The sequence below is a fragment of the Platalea leucorodia genome (genome assembly GCF_965183815.1).
Source record: "Platalea leucorodia genome assembly, chromosome: 3".
Taxonomy (NCBI): Eukaryota; Metazoa; Chordata; class Aves; order Pelecaniformes; family Threskiornithidae; genus Platalea; species Platalea leucorodia.
Genome location: NC_138825.1, coordinates 35,025,062 through 35,039,484, shown reverse-complemented (window position 1 = coordinate 35,039,484; position 14,423 = coordinate 35,025,062). Strand labels below are relative to the sequence as shown.

Sequence of the window (14,423 nt, the reverse complement as noted above, 5' to 3'; positions counted from 1 at the left end):
CACACCTACAACTGCTTAAAAGATTACATGATAGAGGAATGTATCGTTGTTACTGGAGAACAGTCACTGCTTTAGAGCATGAAGTTCTGAAATCCAGGCAAGGTTTACAAAAATCCTGTTCAATATGTGAGGCTGATAAGCCAGGCAGATAAAGGCCTAATATTCGTGAATCAAACTCTCAGTACTCCCACCTTTCATGGTAGTCCAAAGGCGACCAAGCGCTAAATACCTCTGAGAAATGCAGCCTTTTTTGGTTCGTTTGAAAACAGATTCCCAAGTCTCAAGGTATTTGCCTTCTTTTTTGTGAAATAAAGTGAAATACTCATTCATACACTTCTTCCAGAGAGTACGGTGGCACATCCTGGTAACAACCTCCGGCAGCTGTTCTCAGCATTCGTGGTAGCTTCACTGATGCCAACTGGCCTGAAAAGTCACTGCAAAAATCACCAGTGTTTTCTACATTGATATTACAACCGTGTCATTATGAATTAATACATCAATGATGACGATATTAATTTCCTTGCCATGCTGGGAAATTAAATCCAGTTCTGCCAAAACTCTTCTATTCGCACATGCAATATGTAAGCAGCACTAGACAGGCTCTACCATTATTTTAACAAAACTACAGACAAGCAGTTAAACACAAAAGATCACTTTATTTCTCAAATCACACCCCTCTCATTCTTGAAAAGGTGCATTTCTAATTGTCACTATTTTAAATATATTCTATATTTTCCTGTGAAGTTAAATACTTTAAAGAAAAATCCTCAAAGAAATAAATACAAAGCACAACAGTTTCACTTTATGATTTGCTTTGAGCATTGTCTGGTCCTGCATCCACTCTGGTGAGTTTTGCTGCTCTTTGAAACTCTTAAAAAAGAAATCCAAAGCCTTCCTTGCTCTCCAGAACCCTCTGCTTATCAGCTGTTAATACAAACTGTTAATACAATGCTAGAGCATGCACAGAATAGCTTATAGCAGTTTAATAATTCTATAACTTTCATTACAAATACACACGTTGTTACTAAGGATATAATAGTGATGCTTCTTTTTCTAGATGCTCATAGAAAATTCCACGTTACAAAATGCTTGTTTGATGATGTGCACGTCTGCTGGAGAAAAGGAAATCAGTACTAACAAGGTTTGCCAGGTTGTTCAATGGATAACTTACAAAACCAGACAATTCCCAAAGTTATTGATTGGATCACTGCAGCACAATCTGCAACCATCGTTTCACCTGAAACCTAATTAGCCCAAAGGGTTGGCAATGCGTATCCGTTGCGGTATAAAATGTTACCAAGGTCATCAGAACATGCCATGTGGGGTTTATTCTCATATGGTGACCACAGTCCAATGCAATAGCACAGCTCCTGCTAACAGCCAGAAATGGAGGTCTAATGATGCAATTTTTATGATGGTTGTCACAGTAAGAGAGGTGAAAGTAGTCCAGTGCAGGCAATACCATGTTCCTTCAAAAAGCTGACACCAGAAAGTTGAAGTACTTCTCATACCAGAAGTTGCGCTCCTGCAAAGTTTTTCTTGAAAGAGGTATCACTATGAGCCTGAATGGGTGCAGCTGTGAATTCATCCGTTACACATCTCACTTGAGACAGTATTCCTGAAAATGTAATCAGGGTCTGGCAGGCTGATTTCGCTACATATACATGCACTTAAAGAACATTCAAAGACTATAATAAAGTCTGAAAACGCTAGCTGAAACTCGTACCTGTTCACAACCAGGTCTGAGGTAGTTTAGAACCACTCTACGTTTAGGAAATATGAGAAAGAAGGAAAGGGATTTAATGCACAAAACTTTCAACATACAATGATAATTGCTACAGAGAAGGGGAGTGTAACCATATAGTTTTAAACTACTGTCTGTCAAGAAAGAGCAGCACTGACAGGAATGAGTGAAAAAGTTCATTAAAAGCCGAACTTCTATTTAGCCTGGCTCCTCATGTTTAATTTATGATCTTTGAAGGAACAACATTAACATTCACTTCAGAAAGAAAACCAACGATAATAATGAAATTGAGCAAAGCAGAAAGGAAAGAGAATTTTACAAGATATTGGACAAGGTTAATAAACATGGGCACTGAATTGTGAAGTAATGCTATACTTCTCAAAATGTGTCGATGTGCTCAGTGTGATGTTTGAGTCTCCAGACAGCTGAAATACCTTCACACAGGAACGCTGAAAAGTTACGAATTCTTTCAAGGTTCAATTTTGATGATGCAGTTTATTTAGAAAACAACACTTATGTACAACTAACACATTGAGCAATGCACAACTAACAAATTGAGTATGTATCTGGTGCATCATGATGAGAGAGAAATACTTAAAATTTATATTTAAACTTAACTTAGATAAGCCTGCACAAAGCCTGACCTACTACTTAAGTCAACAGAAAAACTGATTTTTCTCTTAAGGGTAACAAAGAGATTGCAAACAGATTATGGAAGTACGAGCTCCAAAAGGGCTAGTATTTCCCATATCCATAGACAGCCAAATTTAAATTTTGCTCACTAGCACTTGACAGCCTACTGGGAGTTGCCTTTAAAGTCTGATGTGAATGAACAAGGACGAGGATATTTTGTTCAGCATATGACAGAGAGATAAAAATAAATAAATTTTAAAAAAATCCTTACTGTATCACAATTTGGAGGAAAGTTCCAGGGAACACCACAGCAACAGTGATACGATGCTAGGTAGGGAGGAAAAGAAAAGGAGTAACAAGCAGATTGGGGAAACATGTAGGAAAAAGTAAGAGCTGTGAGGACTGGAGAGAAACAGAACTAGCTCAGACCGTAAGAATCATATCTTCGTGTTGCTCTTCCCATAAAAACTACTAAAGCCTCGCTCCCTACGTTCTCTTCCTCATTTTTTTTTAAGCACTCGCATTCAGATGAGTGACAGATTCTTTAACAAAATTTCCTAGATTAAAAAAAGGCCATATAGAAACTCATCTTTGCAAACAGTCACTTCAACTTAAGTAACACATACATTTTCTTAGCTATATATGCACAGATGCACACATATAAGTCCATAACAGTCTTTCCCCCAAACTGCTCCTTGCAACTCCAGCTCTTGCTGTAAGTGATATGCTTCTAATTGAATCATGTAAGTCCCATGAACTTTGTATTACTGCATAAAAACATTCACTCCAAGTATTTACCTCTCAAAATGAATAAGTGACATAATTCCTGAAACAGATCCAAGTCATGCGACACCAATGCCCTCATTATTAAAAATGGCATAAACAAATTTACAGAATGACCCAAATGGGATCCTGGCCTGTAGAAAGCAGAAGAAACCTGCCCCCATTCTCCAGCAACGAACCCGCCGTGACTGTTTCAAAAGCTGTTTCTCAGCATGACAAATCTCTAGGAGAAATTCCTGTGAAGAATTCCACTACCTTTTAAGCAGCTGAAAATAACTAGAAAAAACAATAGACAGATATAGAAGATGCCAAAAACCCAATTCTGTGGCCTGACCATGCTTCAAAAGCACAATCTAAAATTTTTATGTAGAGACAAAAACTTCTTAACTTCTATTCTTAAACACATTTATTGGATTCTAGGTATTAACCATAAATTACCTAGTGACTATAGCTCAGGAGTAGAGAGACAACAGATAGGTGATGTAGACCAAAAATGATACAAAGGAAATGAGTGATTTCTAGTACGTGTACAAGTTCCCTGCTTCCTCTACAGAAAGCAGCTGCGATAACTACTATTCACTCAGGTTACATGGCACATCGTTTGAGACACACAAACCCTCATCTGAACAGTAATACTGCCCAACTTACTTGATATTTCAGGAGTCACCTGGTACTTTTTGGACACATAGCATTTGCTGTTAAAGACCATACGGGTCAGTATTGTAAATTCCTCAGACTACTTAATATAGACTGAGGTTGTTGATGTGTATCTGCCAGTTTTCAAGAGTCACTGGATAATTCTGAAAATCATGAGAAACTAGGTTACCTTCATTTAACTGAGGGATGAATATCTGCACAAAGAAAACAGATGTGCCAAGATGAAAAATACAAAACAGACAAGTAAAAGTTCTAATGAGGAAAAGGACTTACATTGCACCAGCAGCGCAGCTCTCCTCCTCTGCGATAGTAGCATTTCACACCTGCCTGCACAGATTTTTTTTTTTCTTTTCAGTTTTGGAGCTTTAAAATCTGTTCTAAATTCAAGCTAAATAATTAGCTACTAGCTCAATTTAACACACGCGCACACACACACACATATATATATGAATATTTAGGTACTCCTAAAACTTGACCTAGGACTTTTATTTCTGTATCCTGAACAAAGCTTTGTGGAGCTTCTATATATATCTGAGTTAACGAGTACAACTGACAACAACAACCATCAGTTCAGAGAGAACTAAGGATTCTAACCTAAATACACCATTAACTGAGAGGTAGGGATGGGAGCTAGGCCTCAAGCATCATCTGGGATCTACAAATTATTATTTCTGAAGCACGGTTTAGTCCTCTGGCAACTGATATCATGACATACAAGCCTAAACGTTTACTCTTAAATACATTAACTCTTACTGGCTCCGATTATTTGCTGACTACTCCAGCCACAACAACAAAATTACCAATCCGTTAACTTGTCCACTTGACAGTATATTAACACCTGTCAAAATATAAGCCAATTAATACTTTCATAGAGAAATGCAAAGTATAGCATGTCTACTTTCTGTGAAATCACGTCTAAGTTCTAATTCCTTATTAAGTTTCTGTGAGTGGGCATCACTGTATAATCAGAACTACTAACACAGAATAATCAGACAAGAATGGCATTAACTTTGTCTTCTAATTTTCGCACTGACTCTAGATGTACAAAACATCGCTGAACAATGAGTAGATGCTTGCATGCATTTAGTTGGACAACTTAATTTACTTAGAGTGGAACAGTTATAGACATCTTTTGCTTCCTTTCACGGAAACCAGCTCTCATCAAGTCAGATACTAAACTGAAAATTCCCTAATTTAATGTTATCATTAGTAAAGATGAAGATGCATTAAATTCATTTGAATCTTTCAGCAATGCAGACAAGCACTGAGCTCTTTCATGAGTTGTCATAATAAACAAGAAAAAATTATTTTCATGGGGAAAAAAGGAAGAAATGGTGCTCCAAAGGAAGGAAATGGCAATGAAGAACAGCTCTTTCTCTAACAAAATTGGTGATTCCTCATGTGTATTGTCTTTCACATTAGACTAGGATTAACTTCTCTCATTGTAATTACATTTAACATGCCATTTGAACTTGTTTTGGAGCTGATTGGCAATGGCTTGAAAACAGAGCTGCACAGTTTCTGCTCACTTCAGGAATTAATTTTCCCAGATAAATCAGTTTTAAGGAGCTGATATCTGACCGTACATTTCTGTGAATAAAAAAAATCTTTTAAATGCACTTGGAATAAGTTAAATAAAGAGACTTTAGAAAGTGCTTTGTTGAGCTCCATATGAGTTGAGCCTAAGTCTGAATTCAGCCTATGGAAGAAAAACTGAGAAAATGAGGCCTGGGGAATTTAAAGATACTAAAGTACTAAATAGAAATAATGGCTCAATAGTGACAATATAGTTAGTTCCATTATGTAGAAATCTAACAACAGGTCTATTTTATAGTTTCTGACAAGAAAGCAACGAATATCTGGTCAGTTCCGCTCTACCCCTGCTGCAAATAAAACATGAGTAAGTGGTAACACAGTTCTGAATAATTATAGTATTTCATCACTCTGGTAAATCCTGATATTAAGCCATAACAGCACAACTGACTTCTACTGAAAGGATAAAAAAAAAAAAAAAAAAAAAAAAAAAAAAAAGAAAAGAAAAAGAAGATTTCAGAATATACAAGAACTACGTCTGAAATTGGGAGTCAATAAATACAGACAATAATTAGAAAGAATGAGAACATTCACACCAAACCACAAAGCAGTTCTGTGTGGTATCTTCCTTTGTCACTCACTAGTAATACGTTGCTGACACAGTGTCTAAGACAGAGACCTATAGTAGGCAATACAGATATTAGGGGTGTTTGTTGGCGGGTAGTGTTAGAAGACCCAGCAGAGTTCAGGTCCCTTAAACATTTCAACATTATTTCTTTGAATAAAAAGGTAAAGGATTCCCACTAGAAAATGTGAAGTTGTGGCAGGGCTTGTCTTAAAAGCCTGGGAGCTCTGTGATCACATCGGACTCACCTCAGCGACAGGTTCTAAGAGTAACTCTAACAGAAGAAAATAAAGACTGTGAGAAAGGCCATGTGTGACTGAGAATCAGTCTAATACTAAAAATTTCTATTCGCCTGTATGAAGGGACAATGCAAAGTTGGTTTTGGTTTTGATTGTTTTTTGGGGGTGGGGAACTGGAAGGTCTATAGGACCGGATAGTTTTTGCTTTGGCAATCTCTCAGATCTGTTCATTCAGATTCTTGGCAGAGAGCAAATGTCATGGGAAATAAATAGACATTTCTGTTCAACAGTGAGTCATAGGACAAGATTAAAAAGATTTGCAGCAGGTCATAGTCTACAAGACTTATTTGTATCATAAAAATTAATTGAGCACATCAAAGATTACAAACTGAAAATCCTGTTCTTTCTCTGAGAGCCTAGACTCAGAACAGCTGGCACAAACTTTTTAAATTTTTTTTTTTTAAACATTCTCTACAATGGTGACTACTAAAGACTAACAGCTAGGAAGTTATGCCCTTTGCTAATCCACAGCTTGAGAAAAGCAAACTTGTTTGATCAAACTGCAAGTACCACCACTGACATGGAAGGACTTACCTACCAAAGACAAGACATGCTCCATGCATCTCAGTAGTTCCAGCATGGATTACAACCAGAATAGAAAAGTTTTCTGGTTTTACTTTTCAAAGGAAAAAAAAAAAAAAAAAAAAAAATCCAACTTTTTGGACCTATACTTAAACAAGAGAGTTGTGTCCCCAGTAGCTGGTCTCAGTTCTTTCATGCTCCAAAGGCTGTTAAGCCATAAGGTAATCAGCACCCCAGACTAGGTGCTGGCCGGCACGAGCAGTATCCTGCCTCAGAACTCCAGACCGTCTGAGGCAGCTGTGGCACATATTATAAGCTATATATAACGCGATGGGCATGCATCTTCACCGACAGACATTCACAAATCAGAAGACAGCAGTGGGAAGGGAGGGGGCTGTATGCAAATGTCAGAACTCAACTGCAGCTTGGCAATGAAAAATACTATAATATTATTGATAAAGCCTAATCAATTTTATTTGAAACAAGAAAAAGGAAGCTTTTCTCCTTTGAAGCTTCTACTGATTCATTGCTACCACTTGTTATATTTCTTCCTGTTTTTAGCACAACCAGTATCCAACAGGGAAATTCTTTCAAATTAAGTAGCGTGATAAATTAACATACTATTTGCTATGTTGATATAACTCATTTTATCACTATGGTTATGCAAAGGGAAACCGTATTTATCCTACACTAGCTTTGTTTTCTTCTGACAAGGCTATTTGTCACCACAGGAAATTCCAAGTTCATAAAACTGGATAGCTGACATTTCCAATATAATATACTTTGTGAGGAATAACAACCCTCCTAATCAATTTTGCCAATTACATCAGTGTTTGTCTTAATATAAAATCACTTTATCCCATACTGAAAGACCAACATGGACCTCTTCCTAAAAGTCACGTAGATCTCGAGAGTAAGAGAAGTAAGAGACTGCATCATCATCAGTGTGGAAACACTTAGAATGAGCAAAGTAGCAGGCAATGTTACCCAGACAGACACAGATGGATAACGAATTCTGTGATTGTAAAGTAAGAGCCAGATCTTTTACCATACAGTGGAAAAGCATCATATTTTATGAAGATTATGAGAAAAGTTGATGCACACACAGCCTTTGAATTTTTAGCTCCAGACTGTAAAGCTTTTTTTTCCGGGAAAAAAATAAGTATCTGCAAATTCTTCTTTTTGTATCCTGAACAACTGCTTGTCAGCAACCAGATGCAGTTCCACTTTTCTAAAGCAAACATTTTTGATGAACTGTTGCAAGTTTTCTTAGAAATACAGGTAAAATTTAAGTAATCGTCTTCGGGAGTGAAAAGTACGTTTTTCTTCAAGACAGATGCTTGACTTAGGAATTTTCTTTTTGAGTGTAAGAAATGACAATTTTGTACTTTGAAAAGTCAACTAAGGTCAAGATTAATATAGCATCCATTAATTAGTTTGTTGATATCATGAAAGCTTTTCTTGTCATCCCACTGATGAATGAGGGAATTTGCACCTCAGCAGGTAAACATGTTTGATACTTCCTTAATCTACTGCACAGCATTTGCTACAGCCAAAAATAAGAGACAAAGTGGAATACAGAGTCAAAACCATTTAGAAAACAGATTACTAGTTACAAAGGAATATGAACGAAGAATAACTTTTAAAAATAACACATAGTCTGGACTGATGTGTTCCATAAACATTTTCTTTGCTAATAGAAGCCTTCAGGGAACAAATACTTATTTCATATGCTTTCCATTCTGCTCGAGTCATTTTAGATTTCCACTGTAGCTCTGCCTTTTATTTCCTTCTGTTCTCCTTCCCTTGGTTAGATTAGAGAGGTAGGGTGTTAATGGGGTACTTGATGAAGATTGAAGACCTATTTTCTCCCCCCTCGGAGACCAGCCTGATTTGAACAAATTGAGGAGAATGAAGCAGTCTCGTCATGCCCTCGGGAAAAGCCTTTTCCATTTCAGCATTTCCAGCTTTCAGACATGGTCCCCTTTGTTCACAGAGAAAAAGAAAGAAAAGGTGCCAGCACAAGAAAGTTCTCAATAATTTCATATAATGTCAGAGGGGCTGCAAAAGCTCCCTTTCAATCTCCTTTACGGTTGGTGAGCATGTGAACGCGAGGTGGATCCAGGAGGGGAATGCAGAGAACTAGTGCTTGCAGCTCGAACAGGGCGAGAAACAAGCTGTTGTCCACCAGTCCCCACCTCTGCTGTTGCCACTTCCTTACTACTCTCATCCTTGTGGGTGCTGGTTTGTGCTGGGCACTCAAAATGCACACAGTGAAACACCTGAAGAGAACAAAAAATGAAGATAAAGCAAAACAATTAAATGCTGGCAAAAGCATGATCAAAGTAAGATGAAGTCTATATGCAAGTATGCAGGCCAGATCAGTGCCAAAGTACTTAGTCAAATTAGAATGTTTCACCGTGAGGTCAAAAACATCTGTCCATGGGCCATAAACATTGTAAAGTGATACAAGTGGAGCAAAAGAAGGACTTCAAATTACACCAACCTTTACATATGGCACTAAAAATCAGAAAGATGGTTCCAAAGCGGATAGAGATATTTGTGAATAATTTTTTTCCTTTGCCAAGTAGCATAAATACCTACTACATGCTATCGGATGACAACAACAATTATATTAATTGTCTTAAATGTATCTTATGATCAAATTACTTCCTCAAAAGACTGAATGTTCATACACACTAGAAATGAAATTTAAATCATTACCAACATGATTCTATTTCAAGATTGCCCTCTGCTGTAATAGCAATGGTAGCTCTACAGACATATCCTGGAGTATGTAGAAAGGCATTCAGAGTTTCCAAGGAGGCTGCTGCTTCATGAGCTGAAATATTCCATTTCAAACAGTGATCATTTTCTTACATTTCAAACAATACCCGGAACCACTGTACAGGTGACTGTATCTTAGAGTAAGAGGACCATCTGTTTAAGCATATTTTTCCAATTTATTTTCTACTTTACTTACTCTTACTTCTATTTCTTCTTGAAGTGCCTGGGAGGAGAAGGGGGAGGAACTCTTTAAAATTGTTACAAAACTTCTTTCCACATGATTTCTCATTGCTACGAATTGCACAGCTTTGCCACATACTAAACAAATATATCTTCTCTTATACTGATTTAAAATTTGCTATTTTCTCATGCACTGTAGTTTTATAGTTAAACCTTGATGAATATTAAAAACTGAATTTTAAAATTATCATTTTAACTTAATTTTGTATGCTTTTATGGCATCTTCTATCATTCTTCTTGCAAGTAAATCATGTCTTTAAAGCTCTTCTCACAAACAAAGGTAATCTCTTACAATCTTAACTGCCCTTTCCCAGGCCCTTTCAAGTTAATGTGGGCAAAATCAAATACCATAAACAAGACATGGGTATATGACATATCAGTACAAGACTACAGAATATTATATTTTCTATCGTTTCGTCAATACAACCAAAAATCCTGTTATTCTTTTTGACCATCCCTGCTCAAGTGCACATTGAGCAGACGTCTGCAATGACATGTCTGCAATAGCCCCGGGCCTTTTCTGAGGAGGTAGCTAGTTAATTCAAATTCTGACAGCATATATGAAATGAATAAAAAAAAATATTCACAGTCACTGGGTTTTTTTATCCCCATTACATTTTCTTGTGCCTCTCAGTGTAAGAATTCTTGCAGTTTTTTATACAGATACACAGCGATGCATGTTTATATTTCTATATATACGCTCATGCTCACATAAAGATGTATGGCTATGCCTTTATATATACACATATGAACAGATTACAAATCTACACCCACACATACACACATGTGCACAAAATGGCTCTTCTCTGCATTTCTTCTGGTGAGTTTTTTTCTAAAGCCAAACTAATTTCTACAGTGGCATGAATTTTCTCCATCTGTTACAGTTCTTGAGAAGCCAATTTTTGCACTAAGCTACACTTCTTGAGAAGCCCCTTTTACACTCATCCCGCTCCCATGTTTTTAAAGTAACAGCTATTGTCATTTTTCCAGCTGCATTTATCAGCATCAGGATTTGCAGAAAAGAACATTATCTCATCAGTGCACCTCTGTAAGATGCTGCTTTCCTTGAAAGGCAGCACAGTCTAATGAATGGGATGGAGGTCTCCAAGTCAGAAGATTCCATATTTCTACTGTATCCCACACGAATAGTGTTTCTCATTTAAAACTTCACCTTACATAGCGATGCATGATTTTTTAAATATAGTATACCACTGAAATTTAGCTAATACTAGGCTATAAAGTCTGAAGTACCAGATTCTTAAATGCTCAAATTCTTAATGCTCAACTCGGCATCTGGCACATTAACAAGCCTGTGAATTTACAACATTATTTTCAGTTACTCTGCCACTTCAACATATAGAGAATACAGCTTGTGAAAGAAGCAGAGGACAGAGAAGTACAGTTGAGCTCATCTGCTTCATCCAATATCGGAATTATGTATTTCAGAAGAGTATTACTAAAACAAACAATCCTGCATGTGTTTCTCTCAAAAAGCGAGATGACAATTCAGCATCAGCCTCTGATCAACGGCAAGTTATACTTCTCATGGATATTTTAAGAAAGGTCTGACACAGAAAGCAGGAAGGCCAAGTACATCCACACTGGTGCAGTAATTTGTAAGATAAAGCTCTCACATTAGCAACTAGGTGTCCTTTCCAGGTCAGTAATACTGAAGAGGAATAACAAGATAAAACTTACACAGTCAAAGTATCAGGTGACCTGTCTGACAAATAAATGATGACAAGGACTAAGGAAAAATAATCCTTTTCTTTATAAAAGTAGGATGTCTGGAAGCTCAAGAAAACAAAAAGTTACACTTCTATCATGTTCTAAGAGACCAAAAAAATACCCAAATGCCAGGTCAAAAAAATCTGTGAACATCATGTCTTTCAAAACTTGGAAAACACGGCAAAGGAAAAGATGAGTTTAGAAGATGAAATCATTCACAAAATGGAGAAACTTTATGGGAGTTTTTGCAATTCCAAAAATCAACTCTTCCCTTTGGAAACTATAGATGGTGCTTCAAAGTTCAAAGGTCTGTGTTGGTAGAACAAATAAGGAGTATTTTTGTACCTATTACAGTAAAACTCCTTGATGAGAATATGCTGCCATTAGCATCTTTTGTTTAAAATGCAAATGGTTTGACATAAAATACAACCAGCTGTGGCCAAATAATTCTGGAAACTGCTTGTGTTCTTTCTGAAGAGACTACCGAGACTACAGACTCCAGAACAAACCAAGACTTTGGTTACACTGTTATTATTTAAATTGGAAGTATGAAAAATATCCTGCTGCCTTCTTTGGAAAATGAAAATTTATGACAAAATGTTACAGACCATCTGGTTTAACATATATAAGAAAATGTAATTTAGTAATATGGGCATGGTGATAATGTTCCTCCTCTACAAGCTTTAGGAGAAATAATTTTTTTCACAAAAAAAAAAAAAAAAAAAAAAAAAATTAGTGCTGGGTACAGAGTTTAAAGACGAGAGGAAAAGCCCTAGAACAGCAGCATGTGTTTACAGTTCCACTGAGCCACTACATGAATAGCTGTAACCTCAATTTGCACATACTGATGATCTTCACTAGTTATGCAGTGCTCCATATAAATAACTACACAGGATATTAAATTCCTTGGAAATAGCAGCCAATTTGAAATTAGAATTATGTTTAAAAACCCACTACTCTTCAGGGCTTAAAGCTACCTTTAAGAATAAAAAGTTGGAGGTAATGTTTTTGTAGGCTGATTTGCTACGTTTATACAATGCACCCCATTCTTTTTTAATAAAGACATGAGAATTTACAGACACTGGCATGAGAGCAGACAAGACTGTCTATATGGATCAGTAATGGAAAAGGCCTTCTTCGTGCATGTACAACAACCCTGGAGGCAGCTTCTGACTGTATTTCTAAGAACTCACTGATTAAGACTGAAATGTACACCGCAAGAGACAGTGCTTAGCAAATAAAAATTTGTATTCCCAGTTCAGTTGGTTGGTCAGCTTCTTTCTGTCTGCTGAGAACTAATGTTGACATCTGGTGGCACATATATTTGCAATAATTGCTCTAAAATTGGACATAAACAATGCTATTTCACAACTCTTCCAATGCTTAAGAGCCAGCAACCCCATATGCTAAATATGATCAGAAATCCTGGCTCCTAGAGTTGACAAACTCTAATTACTACAAATGTAATAGTGCTATCCAAAGTTCATTGTAAAGTGTGAAAGTACAATGTTTTGTGGTGAACTACATGTGTGGGATGTAGACATGCAGCAGCTTTTGGTGCCTCTTATAATCTTGTCATATAAGGTCCTAATCTCACAAAGATTTACATATATTCTTAAATTCACATATTGTCAATTGTTTCACCGAAGTCAACTATAAAATCTGGACTTCATCTGAGACAATACACAACAATTACGAAAGACAGAAGCACAAGCAAACAAAAAGAGGATGATATTGCACTTGGTCAGTTAGGGCAAAATATATTTTTTCTGTATAAAATGAATTGAAAAAAATCTCTTGGTTTGCCCACTATTGGTTAACTGATTTACAAGGTTTGAAAATTAATTATAAGGGAATCTTATGCAAATAAGGTTTTCTTATGAAGAATGAGATTTTTCTTATGTTTTATTCATTACAAAGATAATATAAAGGCAATAAAACCAAGTAATCAGAGATTACACACCTTTCTCTAGTGCACTAAAACGGTATTTTCATCATTCATCAAAATAAGAATTAATTTAAAACCAAACCCAATAGGAATGTTTGATGGCACTGTGGAAAGGCCAAAACCAGAAACACTTTACTGTACTTTGTCTGTAAACCACCCCCAAATATCCCCCAGACTGGCAACAGCCCTTCAGCTCTGTCTGGGAAGACGATAACAAAGTTCACAAACACTCAAATAAGAAAAGCACTCATTCTTATTTTGCTAGATTGCCAGAGCAAAAAGATGAAGCAAGTAAATTTTAGAAGGCATTATCAATTTCATTGCAAGATATGAAAAACTGTACTGTTGTATATTCATGAAGAATATAGGTTTTCTTAAAAGTTCCTTACCTCATTAGCTGTGTTGTGAGTTCCGACTATTCTGATAAAAGATGCAGGCTGTTTATCAAAAGTGATTGTTTGCCAGGATCTACAAAAAAATTGCAGAAAGACATACAAATATTAAACATGGTCACAACAGCTTGCAGTAACATATGCAGAGAATCCATTCAAGTGACAGTATGTACTATTATCACTTAATAGGGCAAATTGAGAAACACTTTTCATCACTTGAATATCCAGCTCTCCTTCTTCATTTTTATTTTTAAGTGCCTTGACCCTGCTTATGCGTTTTCATACATGCCTTATACTACTGTAATTTGTGTGCAGGAATAATACTCATACTATTGCCAAAAGTTAAGAAAATGGTAAAACAAGAAAACCCACAAAAACCTCAATAAAAGTCTAAAATTCTTGACTAATATTGACTGTATTAGATAAACAAAAGATCAGATAAATAAAAGTAATTGCATCCATCTGTTGGCTACCCATGAGAAATCATCAGAGCTTGGTTAAAGAAAATTACAGCTCCAGGGAAAAAAACCCA

The 14,423-nt window shown here is 36.4% G+C and overlaps 1 protein-coding gene across 3 annotated transcripts in view; it reads right to left on the bottom strand.

The window, feature by feature from the left end:
* Window positions 1-653: 653 nt before the first annotated feature.
* BTBD9 (BTB domain containing 9) overlaps window positions 654-14,423 on the bottom strand; it is a 133,907-nt gene continuing 120,137 nt past the window's right edge. For 2 of the 3 annotated variants that reach the window (XM_082306121.1, XM_082306122.1), the window contains 2 exons: window positions 13,889-13,967; window positions 654-9,078 (listed from right to left, as the gene is read on the bottom strand). In XM_082306121.1, coding sequence (XP_082162247.1) covers window positions 8,884-9,078; window positions 13,889-13,967 — 274 coding nt within the window. In that variant the 3' untranslated portion in view covers window positions 654-8,883. Of the gene's footprint in view, window positions 9,079-9,583; window positions 9,639-13,888; window positions 13,968-14,423 lie in introns of those variants that run through there. The other variant, XM_082306123.1, reaches the window with a different exon arrangement.